The 27,355-nt window shown below is 55.1% G+C and overlaps 1 protein-coding gene across 1 annotated transcript; it reads left to right on the top strand.

Annotated features, from left to right (window-relative positions):
* Positions 1-675: 675 nt before the first annotated feature.
* On the top strand, positions 676-6,808 carry TMED3 (transmembrane p24 trafficking protein 3). The gene is made up of 3 exons (XM_021680607.1): positions 676-914; positions 2,145-2,393; positions 6,112-6,808. The coding sequence occupies exons 1-3, from the start codon at positions 744-746 to the stop codon at positions 6,346-6,348; spliced, it is 657 nt and encodes a 218-aa protein (XP_021536282.1). The 5' UTR covers positions 676-743; the 3' UTR covers positions 6,349-6,808.
* The last annotated feature ends 20,547 nt before the right edge of the window (positions 6,809-27,355 follow it).

Below are 27,355 nucleotides of genomic sequence, written 5' to 3'. Positions count from 1 at the left end.
GCGTGGCCGTCGCCGAGGGTAAGACCCTTGTCGGCATCCACGTGAGTGCAGGTGTGGGAGCGCGGGTCAGCTCCCAGCACCGGCGGCAGCCCCTGCACCCGGGAAGGGAAGGCAGTGAAGGAGGCGTGTTCACCGGGCCCCCAAGCTTGGTTCCTGCAGCCTCCTGCGGTGCGGGCACGCCCACTGCTGCACCCCGAGGCCGGTCCTTTCTGGTGGCGCGGGACCTCCGCGGCAGAGCCCCCCGCGTTTCGTGTGGCCGCTGTGGCTGGTGCGGGAGGGGGCGTGTGGCCCTGGTCCGAGCCCAGGGGACGCTGCACCCCGCGGGACCCGGAGGTGCGGACAGCGTCTGCGGGGCCCGCGCGCAGGGTGCCGGGCTGCCACCCCGCCGCGGCGGTCCCCCGTGCTTTGTGCAGCCACTGTGGTTCCTAGTGGTGGTGGCGGGGGACGTGGACCTGGGCCGACCCGGGGGCACGCTGACCCGCGGGGCCCCAGCCGAGGGCGCCCGCCACGCCATTCCACCCGGAGCAGGGCGCCGCGGGGGAAGGGGCGTGGCCTGCCCGCCCGGCCAGCGCGCACGCGCAGCGGGGAAGGGGCGGGGTGCTCTCCGCGCGCGCGGCTGCGCACCAGGCCGCCCGTGCTCCCGGAAGGGCTGCCGCCGCGCCACGTCCGCGCCCCGCGTGCCCCGCCTCCCTTCGCCGCCGCCGCCGCCGGGCGGGGACCCGACAGGAGCGGAGCGGAGCGCCATGGGCCGCGCGGGCTCGCACCCCGCCTCCGCCCGGCTGCTGCTGCTGCTGGTGCTGCTCCGGGCCGAGCGGCTGCCGGGCGCCGAGCTCACCTTCGAGCTGCCCGACAGCGCCAAGCAGTGCTTCCACGAGGACGTGGAGCGGGGCGCCAGGTTCTCCCTGGACTACCAGGTGAGGCCGGCCCCCGCGGCGCCCCGCTCGGTGGCCGGGCAGCGGCCACACTGGCCGCCGGCGCGCCCGTGCCAAGCGTCTGGGGTCCTTCGTCCCGCGTGTACTCACGTGCGCCAGTGGGGAGGAAGTGGGCTCGGGGTGTCGTTCCGCGCTGCTCCGCATCTACAGCTGGACGTGGGGTGAGCAGAGCTGTGGCCACACGCCGCCGCCGGCTTCTGCCCTCCGCCCCCCTCTCTCAGACCTCAGGGCACGCGGTGGGGGCGGGTCCGGGGGGCGGGCAGACCTAGGGCTGGGGGCTGAGTGGGAAGGGTCCCCAGGGCAGCCACCTGCTCCTGGACGCTCCGGGCATGAAGTGGCCGGGGCAGCAGGAGTGAGGGCCGGCGGGCTCCATGGGTCCTCGCTGTCCAGAGCCATCAAAAGGGGCGTGTGCTTGGGGACAGCATGGTGTGGGACGGCCGCTGGGTTGCACAACATACAAATTGTGGCTGGGTTAATCCCCCACCCCCCCAGGCACAGTCACTTCAAAATGATCATTATGAGGCTAGAGGGACTTGGGAGGTCGCCCGGTCACTGCTAGGTGAGGAGGGCACTCACCACTTCACAAAGTAAATTCTCCTCCCATCTGCACAAAAAGGAACTTTTGAAGTTTGGAAGCAGATGGAGGCTGCTTTGGTTCAAGGGACTGTGTCCCTTGGTGGACCTTGGTTATAGCCCTTGACCGCCTGTATGACCCTGCTGTATGACGTTTTTCTTAGGTTTATAAAGCGAGTTTAAACTAGGTAATTCCCAAGGACCCTCTCACCTCTGATGGCCACTGAGTCTATGAATGCTTTAATCTGTATTTGCCTTCTTGCATTCGATCAGTAATAATAGGAACATTTACTAGACCTCCTCTGCAATCTACTTGAGCTTGGAGCCTCAGTCTCCTCTTCTGTAAAATGAGAAGAATCAAGCTCCTTGCACCCTTGCAGAGCAAAACCTTTGGGAGTCAGGCAGTCAGGGATTCAGATCTTAGCCCTGTTACTTTCAAGCAGTGTGACCACGGCCGATTTCCTGAATCTCTCTTAGCCTCAGTCTAGTCCCCAGTAAAACAGAGAGGGTCTTAGCACCTGCTTCAGAAAGTTGTGAAGATTACATGGAAAAAAAAAAAAAGTTCATAAAGTCTGATCCTGGTGTCTGGTCGGCTGCCCTGCTGGTCATGGCAGACTGTGGGTGTCTTTGTGGTTGTAGGTCATCACCGGAGGCCACTACGACGTGGACTGCTACGTGGAGGACCCCCTGGGGAACACCATCTACCGGGAGACCAAGAAGCAGTATGACAGCTTCACGCACCAGGCTGAGGTCAAGGGCGTTTATCAGTTTTGCTTCAGTAATGAGTTTTCCACCTTCTCTCACAAGACCGTCTACTTTGACTTTCAAGTGGGCGACGAGCCCCCCATTCTCCCAGACATGGGGAACAGGGTCACAGCTCTCACCCAGGTGAGTGGACATCAGCCGGCCCGGGCCGGCTCGGCCTTCAGCCTGTTCCTCCTCTTCTCTTCCTGTCTTGGCCGATGTTCAGCGTCACCACCCCCTCCACTACCCCCAGCCCCCGGGCTGGAAGGCTCAGGGTCGCTTTACCTCTTTGCACGTCCGGTCCTCAAGGACACCTTCCCCTTCTGAGCCCCCTGCACTGTTTTGCCAGATCCCTGCAGGACTTTCCTCTGGCATTCCTGGGTTCCGGCTCAGTCTTCCACACAGCACCACTGTGGAAGGGCCTTGCCGTGCCCCCCTCTGCTTACACCATATGTCTGCATCATTAAGGCCAAAGGCCTGCTTTGTATGGCGTGCTCGCTCAGGTAATGTGAGCCGCTACGCCCCAGGTGTCGACGGCCTAAGGGACTGACTCAAGAATCGGGGGTTTCTCCTTCTTGTCATCTGTCTGCTGTCTGTCAGGGCTTCAGACCCCTCTGCGTCTGGCCACCAGAAGAAGGGGGCAGCGAGAAAGCCCCACCTGTTTCTTAAACGCCCTGGCCCAGAAGTGATGCACAGCACGTGCACTCACATCCCGTTGCTGACAAATGGTGGGCGCATCTGCATGCAGGGAGGCCTGGCAGATCATCATCTCTGTCGTGTGTGGTTCTCGGGGTCAATGATAATCTGACCCCGGGCTCCTTCACCGGTCTCCCCCCTGCTAGTAAAGCTCCTGCCTCTTGTGTGCAGGCTCTCAGCTTCCTGAGGCTCGCATTCCGTGTCCTGTCCCTGCGTCCCAGTGCTTGGAGCTTGGCATCGAGTATTTGTCAGATCACTGAGAGGCAGGGCCCAGGGAATCCTGCAAGACAGCAAGGACTGTGGTGGCTGCACTGTTCTTGAGCCAAAGCCAGAGTGTCTGAGTCTCCAGGCGGGGCCAGAGCACCTTCTGGGCTGCCTCCAGGGGGTCCCCACTCCGTTTCTCTGTGGCTCTGCCCGTGGGTTCGTCTGCCCTCCCCGCGCGTGGTGGAAGGTTAGTGCTGCACTCTCCAGTATCGTGGTCTGGCTACGTAAGGCTATTTTAATTTAAACGCATTAAAATTAAATCAAAAGTCTTCCTTCCTTGCTCGCCGTATAGGAGCATTTCTGGTGCTCGGTATTGCAGATGGCCACACACGGACAGTCCTGCTGGGCAGCACTGGGTCTGAGCCTGGCCATGTGAGCTCTGGTGGAAGATCCAGCCCAGGCGGGTTCTGTGTGGGAGCTTTCACAACCTGTACTCGAGAGTTCTGTTGTCGCTGATGAAACAGCCTCCATGCTGGAGATTTTGAAGCTCTCTAGAAGCTGAGCTGAAGGCTTTCCCTCTCTCACCAGTGGAAAACAGAGCGGTAGGGAAAAGCCTCTATGGTTGGTCAGTGCAACAGAGAAATTCTTTCCTGGAGCCTTAGAATTAGATTTGGTTTTGTTGCAGAAAGACTGATGACATTTCCCCCCCCTACATCGCCGGACCTCATGTTTTCCCCTGCCCAGCCTCAGATGAGGGGTTTCCTTCCACGGTGTAACCCCGGACCCCTCTGCCTTGAATGGGAGTCTGTGACCCTGAGAGCTCTCGGGCCTCCCCCCCGCCCCTTGGGCACTTGAGCCGTCTACGCAAGGTGCTGGCTGGGGGCAGCCTGAGATGAGTGGTCGTGTCCCTGGCGTGGGCAGCTCCGCATGGAACACAGCCCTGAAAACCAGTTAGCCGCGGGGCGCAGTGATCAGAGCTGTGGGTTATGGGACGGCTCTCGGGAGGGGCCAGTTGATCCCAGGGAGTCAGGGACCAGCAGGTGCAAATGTAGGGGTGTAACTTCCATTTTCTTCCCTGGTCCTTATTTTCCTTGCTCGGTGTGTGTCCCCCATTGGCCATGGTGTTCTCACTTGCCCCCAGACCTCTTCTAGCTCGGTGGTGGCTTAGGGGCCATGTTTTCTGGCCCCAGAATCCGTACTAGGATGAAAGAGCAGGATCCAGAGTGACCACGGTCCAGGCCGTGGATGTAGGCCATGGGAACTTGTCTCTGGCTTGGGCTCCAGCATGACCAGGCTCCCAGGAGAGGCATGGGCTGGGAGGATGTCCCCAGGGCGGCCGAGCTTCTGGTGCTCAGGGCATCCTGAGGGTCTGGGCAGATCCTAGCGGAGGCTGAAACTCTCCAACGGAGGTCACAGGCCTGGGGCTGCCTCCATGGTGGCCTGGGGAGGGGTCGGTGTTTCCCTGTGTCTGCTCTGAGGTCAGCTCATGATTGCCTGTCTCTGCGTTCTTGAAGTCTGTAAAGAACCAAGTTCTCCTACCAGTGGAGGCGAGGCCTGGGGGAGTTTGCTGGGGGTTGCATCGCCAGGTGGTAGAGACAGGGTGAGGTGGTGTGGCAGTGGAGGGAGGGGACAGCCCCGGGAGGGGGACAGGTCATGGTGTCTCCAGGGACTGACTGTCCCGATGGAGCAGTGACCAGAATCCCTGGGTGGGGGGGCTCGTAGACTCTGGACAGCAGCCAGGGCTGGTGGTCTTGGCAGAGCAGAAGGCTGCGCCCCCACCCAGGAGGGCCCACGGCCCTGGGAAGGCAGGGCTCTTCCAGGGAGAAGCGATTCTGCTGGCCTCCTGCCCAGTGGGAAGCAGGCTGGATGGGTTGCCGAACTGAAATGTTGTGGTAACAGGCCTAGGAGGTGCCTTTCAGACAGTAGGTCTGACGGAAGATCCCAGTGGGTGGGACGGAGCCCGCTCTTACGGGAGGGGGATGCTGCCAGGGGGTCTGTGAATCCCGTGACATGTTGCTCTCGGGTCTCCTGTGGGGCCCGCGCCGGGAAGGCTGTGTGAGCACCTGTTGCCCTCTGGGAACTGGCCTCCTTCCCTGTCACGGATCTGATCTGAGACTCTAAAGTCGCCGCGGCTGTCTTGCCAGAACCGTGGTGCAGGTCTCTGGCCTGTGGCCTCCGACCCGGGCCTGAAGGTGGTGCCTCACATGGCATCTGATGTGTCCTCTGCATCTGTGGCTTGTGAGTCCTCCCTGTTCCTCTTCCTCGTCCCTCCCTCCGTTTGCAGTGATTCTGGACCCTGGGAGGAGGCTGGACACGCCGGCCCGCACTGCCAGGCCCCCAGGGTGCTCCCAGGCCAGGTGAGCCCAGCGTGCACAGAGTTTCTGAATGAGCTTGGGACGGAAATAAACTTAGTGGATTTCTAGCCTGGAGACCCAAACGAGCCCTTTTCTCGTGTTTAAAAACAAACTCTTTGTGTATTTATGCATACTGAGTGCGTGTGCGTGTCCATACACTCACACACGTGCACACACACGTATGTGTGTGTGTCCCCATCCAACCCCCTATTTCAAGGATGACCTGCCTGCCGCCAGGTCCTCTCAGCGCCCGGGTCCGCTCTTCTGCCCCACAGAGCACAGCCCCCTCCAGACTGGCTCCCGCCAGCCCCTCTCAGCATCCTGGCTCCCGGGGGCCTCGTAAAGTGGGGTTCTGAGCTTGCCGTCCTGCTCACAGCACTTTGCAGTGAGGGGTCTGTCCTGAGGCCTTTACCGTGAGCCTGGGCGAGGGCCCTAAGCCCCCCGAGTCCCGGGTGGGCTGAGCACGGGGGCTGAGCTGAGCCGCGGCCTCCTTAGCGCACACACACAGCGCTCGCTTCAGCACGCGCGCCCGGGGCTGCGGCGGCCGCGCGTGGATTCCTCCCTTCTTGTCTGGCGGAGACCGGGACTGCCTCTCTCTTCCTGCCCAGATGGAGTCCGCCTGTGTGACCATCCACGAGGCCCTGAAGACGGTTATTGACTCCCAGACGCATTACCGGCTCCGCGAGGCGCAGGACCGGGCCCGGGCCGAAGACCTCAGCAGCCGGGTCTCGTGCTGGTCCGTCGGCGAGGTGATCGCCCTGCTGGTGGTCAGTTTCAGCCAGGTGCTGCTGCTGAAGGCCTTCTTCACGGAGAAGCGAGCCAGCCCGCAGGCGCTGCACTCCTAGGCCCCGGCTCCTGCCCCCAGGCCCCTGCTGGGCCCGAGGGCCACCCTGGGGTGGGGCTGAGCCCCTGGGGTGGTACCCAGCTGCTTACTCCTCGAGCCCTGCGGCCGGCGATCTGGAGGCAGCTAGCCGCATTATGTGGGTCACACCGAGAAAAGCGGACAGTCAGGCCCTGACTGTGGGGGGCCCGGGGTCTGGCCGCAGGGGAAGCCTAGGTGCCCCGGCCTCGTGGGGCGGCTACCTCTGCTCCACGGTGCATGGGTCGTTGGGCTCGGGTGTGTCCCGCCCTCTGTGGAGGAGCGGGGGGCAGTCGGCTGGCTTGTCTCCTGGAGCTCTCTATCTGCCGGAGACGCGCCCCGAAGCGGCTTTGCAGAGAGGTGGCGTCCTCCGTGGAGGGTGCCCGTGGTGAGCCGTGTGTCTCCCGGAGGCAGCACTCTGGTTAATAAAAGCTAAGCAGGAGCACTGCGCAGGCTTGTGCCTTTCTTTCTTTCCCTGGAGGAGCGCGCAGCTTCTTGGGGAACGTGGGTGTGCGCAGAGGGCGTGCGGGAGAGCAGGCGTGGCCCTCGAGGCATGTGCATGATGCTGTGCACACACGTACGCGGCCTGGGGCTCTGTTGCCCCCCTCCCAGTGGAACGAGAGCGGTGACGTGGGGAGCTGGTTATTCTCTCGTCTCAGACTCCAGAGGTCACTGTCGAAAACAGCTGATCCTCGAGTCCAAACGGGGGGCTGAGCACAGAAAGGGACAGAGCGATCAGCGGCTGTCCTGTGCTGTGTCCACAGCAGCCACGCTGGTCTCTGTCAAGCTTAGGTCAGACCGTGTCCTCCCTGGTCAGCACCGTCCTGTGGCTCCCCGTGTCACTCAGGTCATGGCAGCGTCCTCACTGGGGGCTGTGAAGTCCTGCCTCGTCTGTGTGCAGGCTGTGCTGCCCCATGTCCTCCCACTCCAGCAGGTCTCCTCACTGTTCCTGTAACCACCAGGCCATGCCTCTGCCCCAGGGCCTTTGCACCTGCAGTGTCCTATTGGAACGTTCTCTCCCTGATAACCTACATTACCCGCGAGTTAACCCTAACCACTCCGTTCAGGATGGCGCTGCCCCACCTGCCCCGGCCTCTTGTCTCCCCTGTCCCTGCTTTACTTCTCGGCTACACATCACTGCTGACACATAGGTTTACTTGTCTGTTTACTGTCCTTCGTACCCCATTGGATGTGAGCTCCATGATGGGGTTGGGGGGGCGGGGGTCTGACTTTGCTCGCGGCTGCATCCCCGGTCCCTGGAATGACGCCTGCTACGTACCGAGGTCTTCACACGTATTAGTTGCTGAACCAGTAGCCTTGCCTGTCAGAAGCTGATGCATACTGAGCAAGCGTCTCTGAAGTAGGTCTCGAAGGAAGATCTGACGCCCGCCCTAAAGGACATCTTCCGAGCTGCCTGGCAGGTGTGCGTGATGCTTCGTAGACTCGTCGCCTGGGAGTGACTCCATGAGGCTTGCTGAGCTTAGTTGAGATAAATGCTGCTTATCTGTTCATGTGTGTTTGAGAGTACTTCTCCCTTATTTTAAAGTTGCATATAACACCCAGTGCTTATCCCATCAAATACCGAGCTGCAGCCGGGGGTCAGAAGCACGGGTGACAGCCTGGCCTTGCGACTGGCGTGTGGGACGGGGACGGTCTGGCGGGGCGGGGCCCGTGGCCTGCGGGATGTGGCGCTGTGTCCGGGTGGATGACGGGAGTGACCCCATAGGACACCCCGCCGGTGCCGCGGAGTTGCTCATGGGGAACCGCCTGCCATCAGAAGCTCTGTGAGTGTCTCGTGTGCAAGATGGTGCCCATTATCAGCGGATGCGGCTGAAGAGCAGCACGCAAGCACCTGCGAGGGCTCCCCTGCTCAGGAGAAGATCCAGCCCTTTCCCGCAGGAGCCCCGCATGCCCGAGGCCTCAGGCTCTAGAGCGGCCGGTGCAGGAGTTCTTCCGCTGAAGCAACGGGGATGAGCTGGGGGGGGGGCCCTCAGGGCACACGAAGCTCCTGTTTTACTAGAACCTTCCTCCTTTTAAGACTCTTGCAAAGGATCGATTTTCTCTTAAGGACAGTGCTCAGTTTTCATGCCCGGATGCGGACCGCAATCACTGGATAGCTGATTGTCATCGGGAACACACTGCCTTCGGAGAGGCTTGGCCACTGTCCTGGGGTGGGACGGGCAACTCCCCAGACAAGTCAAAGCCTGCGCCCTGTTCCTAGCTGTGACCGAGCTGCGAGGGGTCAGCGGTTGTCTCTTGTTCGCCCCGGGTCCCAAGGATCCAGTCTCTGTCCTGGATGCAAAAGCCTCTGGTCTACTGTTTATGGTGTTTTATTCTGGGCTTTCACAGTGTATGATACGGAGCAGGGAGAAGCTTCACTGCCTCACTGTCCGAGTTTCGGGTCCATCTTCTGGCCGTCAGGAGAACTGTGGATGATGTGGATGGAGCCTGTGGGCCTCCCGGTCCGCCGGGCCGCCACCGCACCTGGATGTGCTCCTTCTTGGCTTTAAACCCCACAAAGCCCCATCCTCTGTATTCTAGAGAGTCCTCATCTCTGGGGAGCCGCGAGCCAGGGTGTGCACACACTAGGACTTCACCTGCAGCAGATCCGCGGGGAAGGCCACTCCCCTATGACATTTCTTTATGCAGAATTATAATGCACACAGAACGTTCTTGGCCAGACTCACATGCAAGCATAGTCTAACATAGGTGAACGACAGGTTATGGGACAGGTTTGGGGAGCACCTGCTTTTCCAGTTCTGGTGCAGTCTCGGGCTCACTCCTCCCTGCTCCCCTGGGACCCACCCGTCGGACCTTCTGGGTTACGTGGGAAGCAACCATCTTTTGCTTCATGTAACTCTAGACATCAGCCCTTTTCACCCTCAGAACTGCCGAGCCGTTGCAGTTCCTGATTCTGACACAGCTTGATGCTGTTTTGCTTCTGCTGGTTTGTGTTTCTCAGTCCAATATTTGGCCACAGGAGAAAACAGGTTTCACATATGGCTTGCTTCTTCACATTCCCTATCACATCCTGGAGAAATCCTCCAAGAACTTGATCAGACTGTTTTCATCATTTGTAGGTCTATTTTCGGCTTTAGGTCCATTTTCAGCTTTCGATAGCACATAGGAACCAATGCAGTCTCAGCTGAGTGTGTTCAAGCCAGACTCTGGTTTCTGAGGCTCCCAAACCTCTGGGTTTGAAACCTCGCTGAGCATGAGCAGCGACAATAGAACATTCTCAAATGAAACGAAACAGAGTGGCATCCAGGTGGCTTCTCCTTCAAGCATGGTCCGGTTTGAAACCAGTCTGGTTAATTGATATGCACTCTCCTGAGCTATAAGACACTGGAGAAAATATGTCCCGCTAAGCACTTGCGATCGCGAGTCAGGAGCAGGCTTGTAGATGACACACGAGTTTACCTAGTAAGCTCTTAGTAGAGGTCATGGTGTAAGAGTGACCGTGCTAAGAGAAGGGTCTTGGACTTCTGATGTAAGAAGGCAGACTCCTTCCTCTTCCCCCTCCCACCTCCTGTTCTGTGAGATCAACCCAAGCAGGTGAGAGTAAAATAGAATTTAAATCCCTGAAACCAGAGAAAGGTCACAGTCCCGAATCACTAGCTGTCAAATTCGGTGATACACGAAAGGGTTGGGGGAGGGGGGAGATGCCTGGAGCGGTTGTAGCGGGTTGAGAGTTTCCTAAGAGAAGGAGGCCTTATCCTGAATGGCCGAGCAGCAGAACCTGGAATGGTACTTCCAGGGGCCGCGTGTGAGCGGCAGAGGTGGCCCCCACTCTAGTCCTCTCCTCCCAGGGGCGGGGCAGGTGCGGTTGGAGGAGAAGCTGGTCAGACGGCTGGGCAGGAGACGTGGCAGGTGGAGGGTGGGGGCCCTGGGGGCAATCTGCTGTGTAGCCAGGATCACACCAAATCTGCCCCCCGGCAGGAAAAAGGCAACAGGGCTTTAGAGAAGAGTTACAAGAACTCATAGACGAGGTTATACTACAACGGAAAAGATGAGAGAGAGCTGTCAAGATTCAGGGAAACGTAGAAGAGGAAAAAACCATCACAGAAGGGGTCATCAGTTTGCAGATGCCAGGGAACAGGTGCGGCCAGAATCTCAGGGAGGGAGGCTGGAGAAAAGCCCAGAAAGACTGCCCCGAATAAAGCGGACAGAGAACTCAGAGCTGGACGTTACTGGGGACAAACATTTGTACACCAGAGCGAGTCCATCATGCAGGTCTGGGTGTCCCTGAAGAAGAAAACAGAACCACGACAGCAAAGACCAAAGAGCAGGTGATCCACGAGAAGAAATCTGTGATTTCCAACGTTTCCAGGACATTTACTGGAGAAGACCGTGGAGTGGTGTCCAGGGAACTGCAGGAAAGAATGCAGACCCAGGAAGATTGGGAACTGCTCACTGCCATCCAGATACAAAGGCAGCAGGTGACGATTTTAGAACTGGAAGGTCTGAGGAGGACAGCGCGCCCATTCTGCAATAAGCTGCCGGTGAGGAGCCCCGCGACCCAGTGTGGGAGAGAAGCAGCGCACCAAGGGCATGCGTGTTTCTGCGAGGCCTTCGTCCACGATGACGCCCACCTGGGACTGGGGGCTGGGGAGCCGGGGAAAGTCCGGTCAGAATACATTGTATCAATCCCCATCGCCGAGCAGTGATTTAACAATACAGCAAGTTGAGATTGAGAACTAGAGAGTGAGGGAGATGGGGGAGGTGCAGATGCTCACTTCCTTATTTTTCCTGCTGCGAATTTAAGAAATAATCTTCATCATGACAACCACAGAAGAAATTACACTGCACTCTTACTGTGGGCCAACCATCGTTTGAAGCGCTTGAGCTCTCCAAACGGCTCCATGACATGGGGACTATTACCATTCCTGTTTTATAGTGGGGAAACTGAGGCACAGAGCATTTATTCAGCTTTCCTTGAAGCCATCTAGCTCGTAAGAGTAAAATGAGGGATGCTCTTTAGTCTTCTCAAGAGTCCTTGAAAAAGAAGCTGGATTCATAAATGGATTAATAAAATCCATTCCTTTCTTCTTCTCTTTTTTTTAAACAGAGAGAGCTACTGATTCTATCTGTTGTGAGTCTGGTTCCAGTGAGGTGGGACATTTCTTCTAGGCTGGCTCATGAGAAACAGAGAAACAATAGGATTTATTACAGGAGATTTCCTATAGGAATTGGCTCACACGGTCGTGGAGGCTGAGAAGTCCCCGGACCTGCCAGATGCAAGCTGCAGTAGCAGGAAAGCGAGGGGTGTTGGTCAGTCTGAGGCCGAGGGGGCCGTGCTGCGAATCCTGATGTGAGCCCGAGAGCCTGAGAACAGGGAGCACCGCGTCTGAGGGCGGGGGCAGGCTGAGTGTCCCAGCTCAAGCCGAGAGCAAATTCACCCTCCCCCACGGCGGGGTGAGGGCGGTAAGTGTGGGGAGCAGAGTCAGACCCCTGCCCCAGCTGCGCCACCCCCCGCGTGGCCGCACGGTGTCATGCACCTCTGGGCTGCGTGTCTTACTTCTGCGGTGAGAATAAACTCTCCAAAGGGAAATTGCACAAATGCATACCCTCCACTGCTCCCAGCAGACACTGTTCTAAGTACTGTATTTAGTACCTGAATTGTTTTTTTCCATAAATACCAAGCGAATTTCATCTTTTGCCTAGAACTGCAACGATGTAAGAAGTGACCACAAGAGGACAGTATAGAAACACCAGTGAAGCTCCGTTTCGCTTTAAGGGTCCGGTTGGTATAAACCAGTCTGCTTCCGAGCAGGGAGAAATGGGTCTCTGCAGAGAAACTCGGTTGACGGGCACTATTCAGGGCTCTTCAGTGTATCCCAGAATATCAGAGGATATAAGGGTCGTTGAGCAACGTCTTGGCTGCAACTGCGTGGTTCTTCCTGAGCCAGAACCTCCCAGCTGAGTCAGCCTTGAACTCCTGACCCTGGAAAGCGCCATAAGCACATTTGTGTTTGCAGACTGCTGAATTGGGATTAGTGTGTCAGGCGGTAGAAGGTGACCGATGCACCGGCCATGCTGTCAGGAATGAGCCAGCTGTGCAGGTGCTGCTGAGTACAAAGGAAGTCGTTTTTCTCGGTTTTCCCTCCTTAAGTGTGATCATTTTTCTCTATCTCAATTTGACCTAACTTGGAAGCGACATCATTCATTCATTCATTTTTCAGTAAGCGCAACTGCTGGGAAGAATGACGTCAGTAAGAAAAGCCAACCATTCATTCATGCCCCTGCTCACTACTTCATGCACCCGTGGATTCATCGAGGTCGGGGCTGGAGGCAGGGTAGGGCCTGCTGGGTGGAGGGCCAGAGAACCTGATTGGAGCAGGTGGCTCCTGGGCTGAGGCTGGGAAGCCAGTGGGGAAGGAAGAGAGTGGGAGGGAGCAAAGGCACAGGGGTGTCCCGCAGGCTGAGTGCTCTGGAAGCCAGGACTCTGGCTGCCCCGACCATAGGAGGGGAGAGGGATGGGTGTGCGAGCGGCAGTGGGGATGAGGGGGACAGCGAGGGCTAGCAGGGAGTGGGGCTTCATCCTCGGAGGGATTTTAGGGGCAGGCTTTGGGAAGTCCGCTGGCTGCCCCACAGAGAGGCTGGTGGAGGAGAGAGATGTGAGCAGAGTGGTAGCTTCCAGGCCCAGGAGGCTGGAGAAGCAGAGTGCATGGGCGCTTGGTCGCTCGCTCCCTCATCCGGTGCCGCCGGGGAAGGTCCTGCCTGACCTGAGCAGGGCTCATCCCCACGCAGGCAGAAGGCACCTTTCTTTCTCAGAGATGAGCAACCGAAGGCAGGAACTCCTGATCCATGCTGGGGGTTCTCAACAGGGAGGGGCTTTGCCCCTCAGGGGACATTTTGGCAAGGTCTAGTGGGTGGGGGTCCCAGGATGCTGCTGAACATCCGATGGGGTGCAGGACGGCTCCCACGGCAAAGCCGTGGACGACCCAGGATGCCGGGGGTGCCTAGGTTGAGAAGCCCTGGTCTATCCAAAGATACAATGCAATAAAAAGGAAGGAAACCCGGAAAAACACATTGAAAATGGAAAACACCAAAAATGTTGGCAAGGGGCAGATAAAAATTATGGCCAGATATGTCATTATCAATTAAAAAATAATGAAGCAATTGCCTTTATAAAAGAAGAGTTTGAAGCAGAGATACAAGTGATAAAGAGCTAACCGCATCTATCTGACAAAGGTAAATGGGCTAAACTCATCTATTTGAAGACAAAGCGTTGGCTCACAAAGCAAACATCTCCTACAGTTTACATTGTAGACAATGTGTGCAAGATGTTGCATGCTAGAAACACAGCTGGAACAAAGTTATCCCGCAAACTTGAGAATAGAAGGGTTGCCAGAGGTGTACCATGTAAATAAAAAACAGGAAAATAAAGTGATGGTCCCAAGTTCAAGATCAGAAAAAGTTAATCTTTGCTTCCTACTTTATGCCAAACAATTTCCAGAAAGATGTAAAATTTAAACATTAAAAAGAAAAAAATTAAAATAAGCTTTGCCTGGTGGGTGGGTGGGGGCGATCCTTCTAAACATGACACAAGGGGCGCCTGGGTGGCTCAGTCGGTTGAGTGTCTGCCTTCGTCTCAGGTGATGATCTCAGGGTCCTGGGATCGAGCCCCGCATCGGGCTCCCTGCTCGGCGGGAAGCCTGCTTCTCCCTCTCCCACTCCCCCTGCTTGTGTTCCCTCTCTTGCTGTGTCTCTGTCAAATAAATAAAATCTTAAAAAATAAATAAAAATAAAATTTAACTGGTGCCCTGGGGCACCTGGGCGGCTCAGTCATTAAGCATCTGCCTTCGGCTCAGGTCATGGTCCCAGGGTCCTGGGATCGAGCCCCGCATCGGGCTCCCTGCTCCGCGGGAAGCCTGCTTCTCCCTCTCCCACTCCCCCTGCTGTGTTCCCTCTCTCGCTGTCTCTCTCTCTGTCAAATAAATAAATAAAATCTTAAAACAACAACAACAACAATAAAAAAAACATGACACAATATCCAGGAGAGATAAATGAGTCTGACTACACAGGATTTTAGGTTATTGCATGGTGAAACCTGCACACACACACGCTATAAACAAAACCGAAGACAAGATTGGGAAAGACTCATGTTGCAACTCACAAGGAAAAAGTCCAATCGTCCCAATTAAGTAGTCGATTCGCTAACCACTTACTGAACGTCTGCTAGGTGCTGGGCACTGCTAAGCACTGGGGAGATAATAATGAATAGACAGAGTTCCTGTCCTGGCGAGACTTACATTCTATGGAACAGTCAAAATAGACAGATAACCCGGTAAATGTGTGTGATGTTAGGTCGTGACAGTGCTGTGAAGACAGACAACACTGGGGTAGAGACAGAGACAGAGTCAGAAAGGTATTAGTGAGATCGGGGTATGGATGGGCTCACTCATGAGGTGGTGTTTGAGGAGGAATCTTCCAGCTGGAAGGAAAAGCAAGTGCAAAGGCCCTGAGGTGGGAATTTTCAGGGCATGTTCGGGGAACATCAGGAATATAAGAATAGGTGTGGCAGTGAGCAACGGGGCTAGTGGTAAGAAATGAATTTTGAGAGGTAGCCGTGGGCCAGCTCATGTAGAGTTTCCGGACTGTGATAAGACTATGTACTTAATTTTATGCCAAGTTGACATGGGAAGCCAGCAGAGGGATAGGATGGCCAAATTGTTCTTTTAAAGTTTTGCTTTTTTAATGTTTTTATTTTGAAATGATTATAAATTCACAGGAAGTTTCAAAAGTACTACAGAACACCTATGAGAATAGCCAAATCCAGAACCCTGACGACACCAGACGCTGGTGAGGACGTGGAGCGTCAGGAACACTCGTTCGTGGCTGTTGGGAATGCAATGTGGTGCGGCCACCTGGAAGACAGGGTGGCGCTTTCCTACAGAACTACACACACCATCCAGCATCTTCCCTCCTTGGCGTTTACCCAGAGGAGTTGAAAACTTACATCCACACAAAACCCGGCACACGAACTTTATTCACAATTGCCAAAACTGGGGAGCAGCCAAGATGCCCTTCACGGGCATGGAGAGAAAACTCTAGTGCATCCAGACAGCGGACTATCAGCACCAAAAGGAGATGAGCCAGGAGACCTTAAAACCGTATTACCAGGTGAGAGCAGCTATTCTGAAAAGGCTGTGTATTGTATGATTGCAACCATAGGACGTTCTGGGAAAGGCAAAACCAGAAATAATAAAATGGCAAGTGGTTGCTGGGCTGGGAAGAGATGAACAGGCAGCACATGGAGGATTTTTAGGGCAGTGGAAATAGGATAATGATGGATGTAGGCTGTTCAATGTTTATCTAAACTCATAGAACATACAGCACCAAGAGCGAGCCCTGAGGGAAAATGTGGATTTGGGGTGATACTAAGTGTCAGTGTAGGTTCATCCTGGGTAGAAATGTAATCATTCTGGTGAGTGATTTGTGACGTGGACGCCGTGCGTGTGTAGAGGTGGAGGGTCTGGGGGAAATCTCTGGATTTCCCTCTCAGTTGGGTTGTGAACCTAAAATTGCACTAAAAGAAAAGGCTAAAAATACAGTTTTAGGAGAGATCTGGTATCCCCTTTGCTCAGTTTCTGCCGATCGTCGCGTCCGGGTAATTACAGGAGAGTTTCAAACCCGGGCGTTGACGTCGGCGCCGCGTGAACAGCCCCAGCCCATCCTGTCACACACGCGGGTGCATGGAACCCCACCACCACCTGGATCCGGAACTGTTCCCTCACCACGAAGACCTCCCCCGCCCCCCCCCATCCGTAACCCCCAGCAGCCACTTGCCCGTTCTCCATCTCTGGGACCGTGTCATTTTGAAGATGTATCAATGGGATCGTGCAGTTTGTTGAGATTGGCTGTTTTCACTCAGCACAGTGCGCTTGAGACCCAGCGAGGTTGGCAGGTGCCTTTAGTGGGTGCTCCCGCTGGGTCTGTGTAGTAAGGGCCCCGTGGTGCGCATGTACCGCGGTTTAACGGTTCACACACGGACAGACATTGGGCTTCTTTCAATGTTGGGCTTTTTCCAACAGAAGTGCAGTGAACATGCCCATTCGGGTGGGATTATATTCCAAGGGGTCCTTCTGGTTGTGCTGTGGGTGGATGCGGGGGTGGGGGGCTGAGGCCACCATATTAGTCTGGGGAGAGGTGGCAGTGACCTCAGCAGGGGTGAGGGTGGAGGGTCGGGCTCTTGGGTTGGAGGCACCAGAGGAGGAGAGGAGGCGTCAAGGACAACTTCACGACTTGGAACGGCTGGGTGCAAAGTGGTCCCAGTTACTGAGGTGGGCCTGCCCGTGGGAAGGAGAGTTTTCGGGTGGGAGGTGGTGGGGGCAGACCCCGGGTCTGGGGTCCCATGAGCTACCGAGGGAGATGTCGACTTGAGAGCGGTACCAGGTGGCAGTCAGGCCAGAGGGGACTACAGGACTCGCATACATGTAGATGACCGTGTGCCAACGCGGGCCCTTGTGGGCGAGTGTGGATAGAGAAGTCTGGATCCTCCAGCCCTCCGGCTCCCAGGACCAGCTGCAGCGAGAGGGACGCCCCCAGAGAAGTGGCAAATCCAGGACAGGCGCAGTTTTAGGATTGGTGGTCAATTCAGTATCTGCTTATTGAAAAGATGGAAAAAAATCTGTAATCACCAGGGCTTCACAATAGATTCTCTTCTCTTCCCCTGAAAAAAATACTTCATAAAGTGAAATGGGAAAATTGATTTTAAAAAACCCCTCTTTGGCACAGACTGTTGGTTCTCCCCACCCCGGAACAATCAGTAAACTTCCCCTAGACCTGGCTTCACCCGCATTCCCAGACTCTCCAGAGGCACCCCCTGAAGGCCGGCGTTCCCCTCGTGCTCTGATCCCCGGCGAACAGTCCGGCCTTGATGCTCACCTGCTGTGAATCTGCGGCCATTTTTCAGGAGATGAATGCTGCCCGGCGCCGGAATGTAGGGTGTCCTGCGGTCAATCCCAAATCAATACGGTCTCAGATGCAGCCATGCTGGGGAACACTTAAGACATTTACTACTGGGTCACATTCCTTTCAAGAACTGATTTTTTTTCTGCACTCAAGCCCTCCAAAGAAAAGAAAAGTAAAGTCATGATTTTAAGAGAAACAAAATAATCTTGGTCACTGAGATGATTCTCGATGTGGAAAACCCATGGTAATTAACTAAAAGTCTATTAGGACTAATAAGAACAAAGAGGCTGTTTAAAAATGTATAAAAATCAGTATATTCTTACAAACTAAGGATAGCTGGTTAGAAAACTTAATGGTAAAAAAATCCCAATTGCTGTAACAACAAAAAATTATATCTATTCTACCACTAGAGAAAAAAGCTTTTTAAAACGTGCACGAACTTTATGAAGAAAACAACTTTCTTGAGAGCCAAAAAGAAGGATATAAAACATGGTCAGAGTGTGGTCCCAGTTGGGGTTCAAAGTGCACACATACACATTTTTTTGCAGAGACAGAAGTCCAGAGGGAATATCCTCAAGACAGCACCAAGTTTTGTTCCTCGATGGCAGATCACGTGTGATTTGCCGATTTTGTGTTGTGTTTTGCTCATCTACGTTTTCTACTCTTTATAAAGTTCTGCTCTTTATAAAGTGAACATGTTATTGCGTAATAGAAGAAAATCTAAAAAGGAAGAAACAAGATCACTCCCTTCAGCAAAGCCTGACAATTCCACTGTCTCATTTTGCCGGCCCCCAAATCCACGTGTTGTCACCTGCTTCTTCGACCTCTCAGCGAGAAGCCAGTGACCCCGGCTTTCCCGTGGACCCTCGCCTGGACGATCACGAATCCGATTTGGAAGCATGTGTTTGGGATCCCAGAGATGGTGGGCAGCCCCTCCGTTTCCCCTGCACAAGCTTGAAGTGACAGCGAAGAACCCGACTTGCAGGAAAAGGACTTCCTGTGGACAGCTGGGGCGTGTTTTCTGAAATTTCAAGGATTGGGGCTCATAGCTGCTCAGACAGTAGGAATGTGTGAAACTCTTCGTTGGCCTGATACAAAGGCCCCAGTGTTGCTGTTCATTTCTGTCCAGAAAATGAAAGTCAGGGTTTGGTTGTTCTTGGTTGGAGCAGGGTGGCGGATGGGGAGGGGACAGGGAGAGCGAGCGGGAGAGAGATGACCAGAAGACCCCGTCCCCTGACCAGCAGCCTCCTCGAGGACACTGACTACAGCTAGATAGAGCCCAGGGAAGATTTCTGCACAGCGGGCAAGCCCAGGACATGCCCGTCCCCCTCCCACCCGACGCCTGAGCGTGACCCCCCCCCGACAGAAGCCCGGACAGCCCATGGTAGGCCCTCGGCCTTTGCTCAGAGCGAGCCAACTGGACTCTTGGCCTCTTATTCCTGCTTCACATTCCCTGGAAAACCATTCCAGTTTTGAGAAAAGAAAGGAAAGGAGCACGCAGGAGGGGGCCTTGCCCTGCAGGTGCAGGGAGCCCCAGGCCCATCCCGCTGCCCGCCGCAGGGAGCAGGATGGAGGTGGAGAAACCCCACGTGGTGTCACTCTGCCGGGGCCAGAGCTCCAAGTGTCAGCGGGCTCCGTGGCTTCATTTTTGGCATATTCTGCTCTCTTTGGGAAGGACCTCTGCTGGGGTAGAGAGACATTTCATAGGCGCCCTCCACGAGTTCCCTTTCCAAAGGCTATGACGGATCCACGGTGGGGGGGGGCGGGACGGTGGGGCTTCCTTTGCCACCCCTGTCCCTGGGCCTGCGTACGTACCTGGTCTCAGTGGTGCGGGAAGTAAGCGTCTGCCAGTATCCCGTTGCCGAGGCCCCAGATCCTCGGAAATGAGCTGCGATCTTGGATCAATCAAGTCAACAATGTGCACGAGACAGGAAGTCAGCTGTGACTTCAGAGCCCACCCGGTGGGACGATTCAGCTACCCCGTGACACCGTGGCTCACTGGTACGGTGATGGCTGCCCGAAGGGCCCTATGGACGTATTTCCAAATCTGGAGGTGGTGGGGGTGGCCAGCACCGGTGGTCCGGTCGGAGGGTCCCCTGCAGCCCAGGATCCGGGTGGGGGGTAGGTGGCCAGCCCGGCTGGAGACATGAATGCCACGCCAGCTTATGCCAGCCAGAAAGAAGGTTCTCAGAGTCCCAGAAAACCAGTCTGCCATCAAAAGCAGGACTCCAGTCCCCAGGGGTGCTGGCAGTTCAGACCCGCCACAACCAGTTTCCTGTCTGCTGGACCTCTCCAGCGTCCGACACTGGCCGGGAAGCACACTTGGAGCCCTGCCGAAGGTACGGCAGGTGTGAGAGCAGGAGAGGAGACGGCGGTCATCGCCCCATGGTCTGCGGCTGGCTCAGGGTCTGGGGCGGGGGCGCCGGCCCGTACGTGCCATCCAGGAGAGTCCGCTTCAGCGAGCCGGCCTCGGCCCTCACCTGCCCGGCTCGTCCTCCCCTTCCCTGAGCCGGTCCTTTACTTGCCCAGCTGTGGTTTTCAGGATGGCATCTGCTGCCCACATCACAGCTGGGTTTTTTTTACGAATTCACTGAGTGTTTGAGAAAATGCAATTTACTTTTTACATTTTAAGTGTGAGGTTTAACAGTCTTCTCAGCCCACTCTTCCTCATTGTCGGGAGCGGTGGCCTTCATGGAACATTCTGGTGACCCGTTTGCTCGTCCCTAGCACGTCCCCAAGCTGGAGGCAGCCCGAGTATCCACCGCTGAGTTAAATAAGGTAGGATATGGCAACACCGTGCATTTCCGTGTAGACGTCTCGGAAGAGGGCGTCTATACGGCTGACAGGCGGCCAAGCCTGTGTCCAGACTAAAGAAAAGCAAACTGCAGAGCAGAACGTGTCCTCTGAGCCCCATTGTATGAAAACTATGTGTACACATTTATAAACACACACAACCCCGCTCTGTGTATGTTTGCGTATGTATGAAATGTCTGAGAGGACGCAGCCCCTACTGGTGGGGACCCCGGCAGGGAGGTCGATGTTCCGTGTTACACACTTCCACACTTGAAAAAAATAACAAGTACGTTATTAGTTTTGGAATTTAACACATTTTTTAAGCAAAAAACAAAAAAACCAAAAAAACAAAACATGCTCTTCTTGAACTTACGTCCTCGTCTGTCCTTGTCCTCGGGGTCCTGCTGTCTGTGAAGGTACCCTCAGCCCCTCCCAGGGGGCTGTCGCACCAGGCAGTCACGGTCCCCTCGATGTCCAAGGCAGTTGGAAGGACACTGGCCTGGACATCAGGAACGGTGGGATCCACTTCTTAATGATTGCAGAGCATTGCAGAAATCCCTTCTGCTTTCTGAGCCTCAGCTTCCCCATCTGGGGAATGGGTGTGTTGGTCTGTCTGTGGTGTCACTGAGGTCGCTTCATGCTGTCACACCCCAGGATTCTGAGTCTTTGACTGTCCTTTGAAAATTTTGCATCCATGTCCTTCTTCTAATATTTTATTAGAGCCCTTGTCCCAGCTTCCACAGAAGCACGGATTCGCTTATTAACCATACAGCAGACCCCCAAGGGATCAGACCCTGAAGGGTGCCGGTTTCTATGGACGGGTTGGGGGGAAGACTGGGGTGTGGGGGGCACCCCCGGGGGAACAGGCCTGCCCTCTGTCCTCCACCACAGGCCCAGGGCACGGGCCTGTGGGTCTGGGCTCCCTGTGAACAGCCAGGAGAGGCGGCGTGGCCTGACGGACAGGGGCCAGGGCTAGCAGCCACAACGAGTGGGTGGGACGCTCATTTTGTCCCTTCCAAGCACAAACCTTTAGGTGTGTCCCTCTGTTTCTGGGGTAATAGGGACCAGACCTACAGGATGTGAACAGGCAAACGACCCACAGATAGGGGAGTGGGGGCTGGAATCCATCTCTCATGACCGCCACCTGTGGGATTCAGCTTCCAGGTCAGGAGGTCAAGGACAAAGTCATCCCCAGCTGGGCCCAGAAGGAGATCGTGGGTCTACCCCAGAGCCTCTGACCACTGCCCCCCCCGATATTTCTATCAGTGGGAGATACATTACTTTCAAAGACCCCAACATTGACTTCTCTCTGCCATACCCAGAAGGTAGCCCCATGCAGCCTCCCCTGGGTGGAGGGGCTAGGTCTGTGAGTGGGGCCGCTCGTTCTCATGCTGGCTCCCCTAGGAGGGGTGGCAGAGGGAGGGTCTCCCCTGTGCACACGCGCCTGGCCCCTCTGTGCCCCTCCACGGGTGAGGACAGTGCAGGGGACTGTGTGCCTCGTCACACGGGCTTGTGTGGTTTCCCCAACAGAACCAGCGCCTTACACTCATCCCAGGGTCAGGTTCTCCACGAGTGCACCCTCGTCCCACAGATTTCCTCCACTCCAGAGCGGGCGTGGCAGCCCGACATGCAGAATGGACTCAGTGCTCGAGTGATTAGCCTCTTCTGTGCACAGGGACCATGCTTGCTGAAAGCCGTGAGCAGTTCTTGGTCCTCGAGAAGGAAATAGGGAGCATCTTCATGAATATTAATGATATCTAGTAACGAGCAAATTACATTATTGCTTTCATTTCTGTGTTTGTCACAAAGAGGACAAAAATAAAACCTTCCATGTTGTCAGGTTCCTAGGCAAATAATTTGGTCCAGGTGGCTGAGAGGGGGATTTTAATATTGCAGTATGTCTAGGGGAAAAGACCCCTCATCGGTCCTCAACTTCCCAGGATTATCCTTCGGTTCTGGAGTTCTTTACCTAGTTCTGAATGATAAGCCCAAATACCAAACATTCAAAAATAAAATATGCAAATAGAGAGAGAGCCAGATCCGACTGTCACCTGTTACCCTGGGAGGGGCATGGGGTCATCCGCATTTTGGAATCCGTCAATGACCGTGATAGAGCACGGTCGGCGCTGATGTTGGGGACAGTGACCAGCAGAAACGTGGTGGTGGCATGGGAGGGTCTGCCCTGGTGTGAGCGGTGGCAGGAGGCCTAAGACAGGAACGCCCAGCTGGGCACCCAGTGTCGGTCCGCTAACAGCAGCCGCCGTGAAGGGGGCTCTGGAGGACACGCGATGTTCCAGGAGAGCTGGTGTCGGGCTCCGCCTTCATCCCCCGGGCTTCTGGGTCCCAGAGCTGCCAACCTCCCCCAGGTGGAGGACATGGCTGGAGACCTAGAGGCATCTCTCACCGAGTGGGTCTCGCCTGGCACCTGGCAGAGTCCTATAGGATGCATGTACCGCAACAGGGCTAGGCAGGAGGTCCCACAGCTGAATTAGTGAAGTGGAAATTCGGCACTCAGAGGGCGAGGACAGAGGAGACACGCGGAAACGTGGTGAGGTGGAGGACCATCCTGGCGAGTTACAGCCACCCTGGTAACGCGGAGACAGCAGGCCGGCCAGTCAGCCACCCTGGTTCCATCCGGTGCTCGTCGGGTATCCCGGGCTGGGTCTGATAGCTGGTCCACGTGCCCCCACTGGCGGCAGGCCGGAGACCAGCAGGCACTCCCCTGGGGTTGGCCAGCTCCATTAGCACCTGTCTCGGGGCAGGGATGGCAACGCGGGCGCCTCAGCAAGACAGTGTTGGAGAGAACCCACGGCAGGGACTGGGCTTGTGGCAGGTGGTTCTGGGGAGAGTCTAAGGGGCTTTCCCTGGGGTGGATGCTGCCAGGAAGCGGGGTAATTCCGTGATGGGGATGTGTTAACAAGTCTGATCTGGGAGGAGAGCACGTGAGGCCACAACCGTCCCAGGTAACGGTGTCAGCCAGCACGGGGTGGGGGGGTGGCCGGGCAGTCTGTGGCTTGGGCTGTGCTCAGGGTTGGTCCGTGTTCACACCTGCTCACGGAGTGGCCTTGCTTTTGTCCTGCCCCAGCCTGGCCCAGGTGAGCGGCCTTGTCTGATGTGGGTGTTCTGTGAATGGCTCGCGTTCACGGGCAAGCTGTGAGTGCCCGGCCCGCGTGCCACGTCAGGAGCTCCTGCTCTCTTTCTCAAAAGGAAGGGAGAGGCCCCCGCCTCCGCCCCTCTCTCTCCCTGCATCTGAAGTCACGTCCGGCAGGTGGTAACAGCCGCTGGCAGGCTCAGCAGGGTGGCGTCTGGCTCCCAGGCTCCCGGGCTCGCCCGGCTTCCAAGGGAGCGCACATTCCTGGCATTCTGCAATGGCCAAGCTGTCTTGGGGGCTCCACCAGCCTCACTGCTCTGGCGGGTTTGGGGGGGACTCCCTTTGCCCCTGCAACCCTTCTCACACCCTGATTTCTCTTTATAACCAGCCCTGCTATTCGATGTCAAATGCATGCCTCTGCGTTTGTGACCTCGTTCATGACGGAATTTAATAATCAAGGCAGTGTGTTTCGGGTTGAGGCCGCGGATCTGGAGGAACCCATAGGCATCCTCCGGGGTTGGTCCAGCCCGTGGCTCATGCGGCCCCGCGCAGGCCGCCATCCTCACGAGCATCTGCCTGTGCACTTGGCTGGGCGTGGACACGTCAGTCCGCTCCTTTGGGCTTCTCATGCACCCCCTGAATGTGCATGCAGCCCCCCACTGATCAGAGCTCGGTCACAGGGATGGCAGAGGTGTCTGACCCCCCCTAGAGAGGCAGATGGACTGTTAATGGTTAGGTGGTAATCAGATTTAAGCAATATCCGCTGGGCTCTCTCAAAGCCACCTTATCTTTTACTCTAAAACAGTGGAGACTGTGTCTTTTAATTTGCCAAGTTGGCCCTACTTCCAGAAAACCAAACAGGCCAAAATGTGTGTCCTTAAAGGGATCAGTTAGGCTGCATGTTTCACCACTGAGCTCCCCGGGTAGAGTCCGAAGATGGGACGATGTGTACAAACGCATTTTACATCCGAATCTTGGGACTGCAGCGTGTCCTGCAGATCCATATGAAATGCCGTCTGTTGGTGATAGTTGGGGACTGGGGGCTTTCGGGGTGGTGCTGAGACATGGAGGAGATGCCGCATCGGGGCCCCAAGTGGGGAAAGGAGCCATGGGGAACGGATGGCTTACTGGCCCCGAGGGAAAGGGGCAGCGGGTGGGGTAGAGAATCTGTGTTACAGCTGCCATTGAGTGTGGGGCACAGACATATTGAATTGAATGACATTCTCTTCCTGTCCCGGGAGCTTTTCCCTCCCCTCCAGAGCCCTGTCCACACCCCAGCACTCCTGTCCCTTCTCTCCCTGTCCCTGCCTCCGGGATTTTATCTTCACTTCCAGCTGGGTGACGAGAGTTCAGTAGAATCCTTCCAAATCCCCTGTTCTCATCAGCGCCCCGGCTGTACCCATGACGTGTGCCGTTTCGAGTGAAATTGCCGGGTGAGTCTGAACAAGGAGCTTTCTTCAGGTTTGTCTGATCCGTTTGAAAGGACACATCCACCCTTTCTTGATTCCTTCATCTGGGATTTTCAGGACCCAGCTCTGGGCCAGCCGTGGACCCGTAAAGGAGTGGGGGATGGTGGAGAATGGAGCCCGTGTGTTGCCCACGTTCCATCCGCACACAAGCTCGCACCAGACATTCCCTGGCTACACAAGGAATGTGTGTTTTGTAAACACCACTAATCAGGCAGAAAAGACCAGTCCTGGGCTGTTTTCTCTTTTATCCATAGATTCTCCCGGTAAAGAGGGGGAAAGGGTTGCATTTTCAATGAGATTGTATCAGTCTGGGAGCATTGTCAAGAACCTTCCATCAAGGCATCTTAAATCTCTTTGGTTTCCCTCTTGGGCTATTTTCTTTGGCTGTTCAGTTGTCCTCAACTGCAAAAGGTTATAAATACGGTTTAATGTGAGCAAGCCCATCTTCCAGTGAATTTATCACGCCTCCCCATGATACTTAATCATCCGTCCCTCTCATTGCTGCAAATGGACACAAGATGAAGTGCCCGCATGAGGACAAAGTCGGCTCCCAGAGCCATGGCAGGCGGCCTTCAGCTGTGCTCCTGCAGTTTCCGTGGGCTCTGCGGTTGGTTTGAGGCCTTTCCTGCCTAGAGCAAGAATCTGTTGGGCAGCTGGACAATGCATCAGGGTTAGGTGGATCCAGTTAAAGATTCCCACAGGGAAAACAAAGTCAGAGCAAGGTGGGGACTGCTGAGATGCAAATGCATGCTTTGTTGTCCCCGACCTCTTTCTGCTGCGCACCTGCCCAATCCCCTGCCTCATTAACAAGGGTCTGGGGGCTCAAAAGGATGAAATACCTCAGTGTGAAACAGGAATCCATCAAAATCCTTGAGGAGAACACAGGCAGCAACCTCTTTGACCTCAGCCGCAGCAACTTCTTCCTAGAATCATCGCCAAAGGCAAGGGAAGCAAGGGCAAAAATGAACTATCAGGACTTCATCAAGATAAAAAGCTTCTGCACAGCAAAGAAAACAGTCAACAAAACCAAAAGACAACCGACAGAATGGGAGAAGATATTTGCAAATGACATCAGACAAAGAACTTAAACTCAATACCCAAAAAAACAAAGAATCCAGTCAAGAAATGGGCAGAAGACATGAACAGACATTTTTCCAAAGAAGACATCCAAATGGCCAACAGACACATGAAAAAGAGCTCAATATCACTCGGCATCAGGGAAATCCAAATCAAAACCTCAATGAGATACCACCTCACACCAGTCAGAATGGCTCAAATTAACAAGTCAGGAAACGACAGATGTTGGCGGGGATGTGGAGAAAGGGGAACCCTCCTACACTGTTGGTGGGAATGCAAGCTGGTGCAGCCACTCTGGAGAACAGTATGGAGGTTCTTCAAAAAGTTGAAAATAGAGCTACCCTATGACCCAGCAATTGCACTACTGGGTATTTACCCTAAAGATACAAATGTAGGGATCCGAAGGAGTACGTGCACCCCAATGTCTATAGCAGCAATGTCCACAATAGCCAAACTATGGAAACAGCCAAGATGTCCATCAACAGATGAATGGATAAAGAAGAAGTGGTATATATATACAATGGAATATTATGCAGCCATCAAAAGGAATGAGATCTTGCCATTTGCAACGACATGGATGGAACTGGAGGGTGTTATGCTGAGCGAAATAAGTCAGTCAGAGAAAGACAAGTATCATATGATCTCACTGATATATGGAATTTGAGAAACAAGGCAGAGGATCATAGGAGAAGGGAGGGAAAAATGAAATAAGATGAAACCAGAGGGGGAGACAAACCATAAGAGACTCTTAATCTCAGGAAACAAACAGAGGGTTGCTGGAGTGGAGTGGGGTGGGAGGGATGGGGTGGCTGGGTGACGGACACTGGGGAGGGTATGTGCTATGGTGAGTGCTGTGAATTGTGTAAGACTGTTGAATCACAGACCTGTACCCCTGAAACAAATAATACATTATATGTTAATAAAAAAATTTAAAAAACACAAGGGTCTGGGGGGCTTAGGGATGCTTTTGAAACAAGTATGGCTGATTTTGAGGACCTTCTTGTTTAGGCTGATTTGCACATGGACCAAGTTGAACAGGTAGATCAGACCAACCCGGCTTTGGGCCCTGCCTCCTTGTCAGGTTGCCGACTGGCTACTGAGCCTCAAGAAACAGGGTCTAGGGGAAGCTTCAAACAGACCAGTGCCCTCTGTTCCTGGAGGGAGCATCTTCTCCAATCCCTGCCCTGGTTGCTGAGGTCTCATGAAGGTGTCCTCTCCATAAGCCTTCCCAGAGAGCCAGGAGTTTAGAGTTGGAGATATCTAACCCAACCAGGTGCCCTCCTACCATAAATCCTGTACTTATCTCTTCCAAGTTAGGGGGACTCACTGTCGTAAAACTTTATTTACTTAACAAAAGATGTTGTCTTACATTAAATGAAAATACAGTGGCCTGTAATTTCTGTAGACCATGCCGTGAAGATCAGGACCTTATGTGTGATCACTTTTAGGGTTCTTGGGTAACAAATCAGAATAACAGAGACAGAGGCCTTTTAGAGCTAGGTTTTATGGTCGTTTTTCATGTTGTATTTCAGGGGAGTTACACAGTGTCAGAAGATCTTGTGAAACCCCAGCATTGCGGGGCGCCTGGGTGGCTCAGTTGGTTAAGCAACTGCCTTCGGCTCAGGTCATGATCCTGGAGTCCCGGG

The sequence above is a fragment of the Neomonachus schauinslandi genome, chromosome 9 (assembly GCF_002201575.2).
Source record: "Neomonachus schauinslandi chromosome 9, ASM220157v2, whole genome shotgun sequence".
Lineage (NCBI taxonomy): Eukaryota > Metazoa > Chordata > Mammalia > Carnivora > Phocidae > Neomonachus > Neomonachus schauinslandi.
Note: the sequence above shows the minus strand (reverse complement) of the source record. Positions and strands in the feature narration are given on the sequence as shown.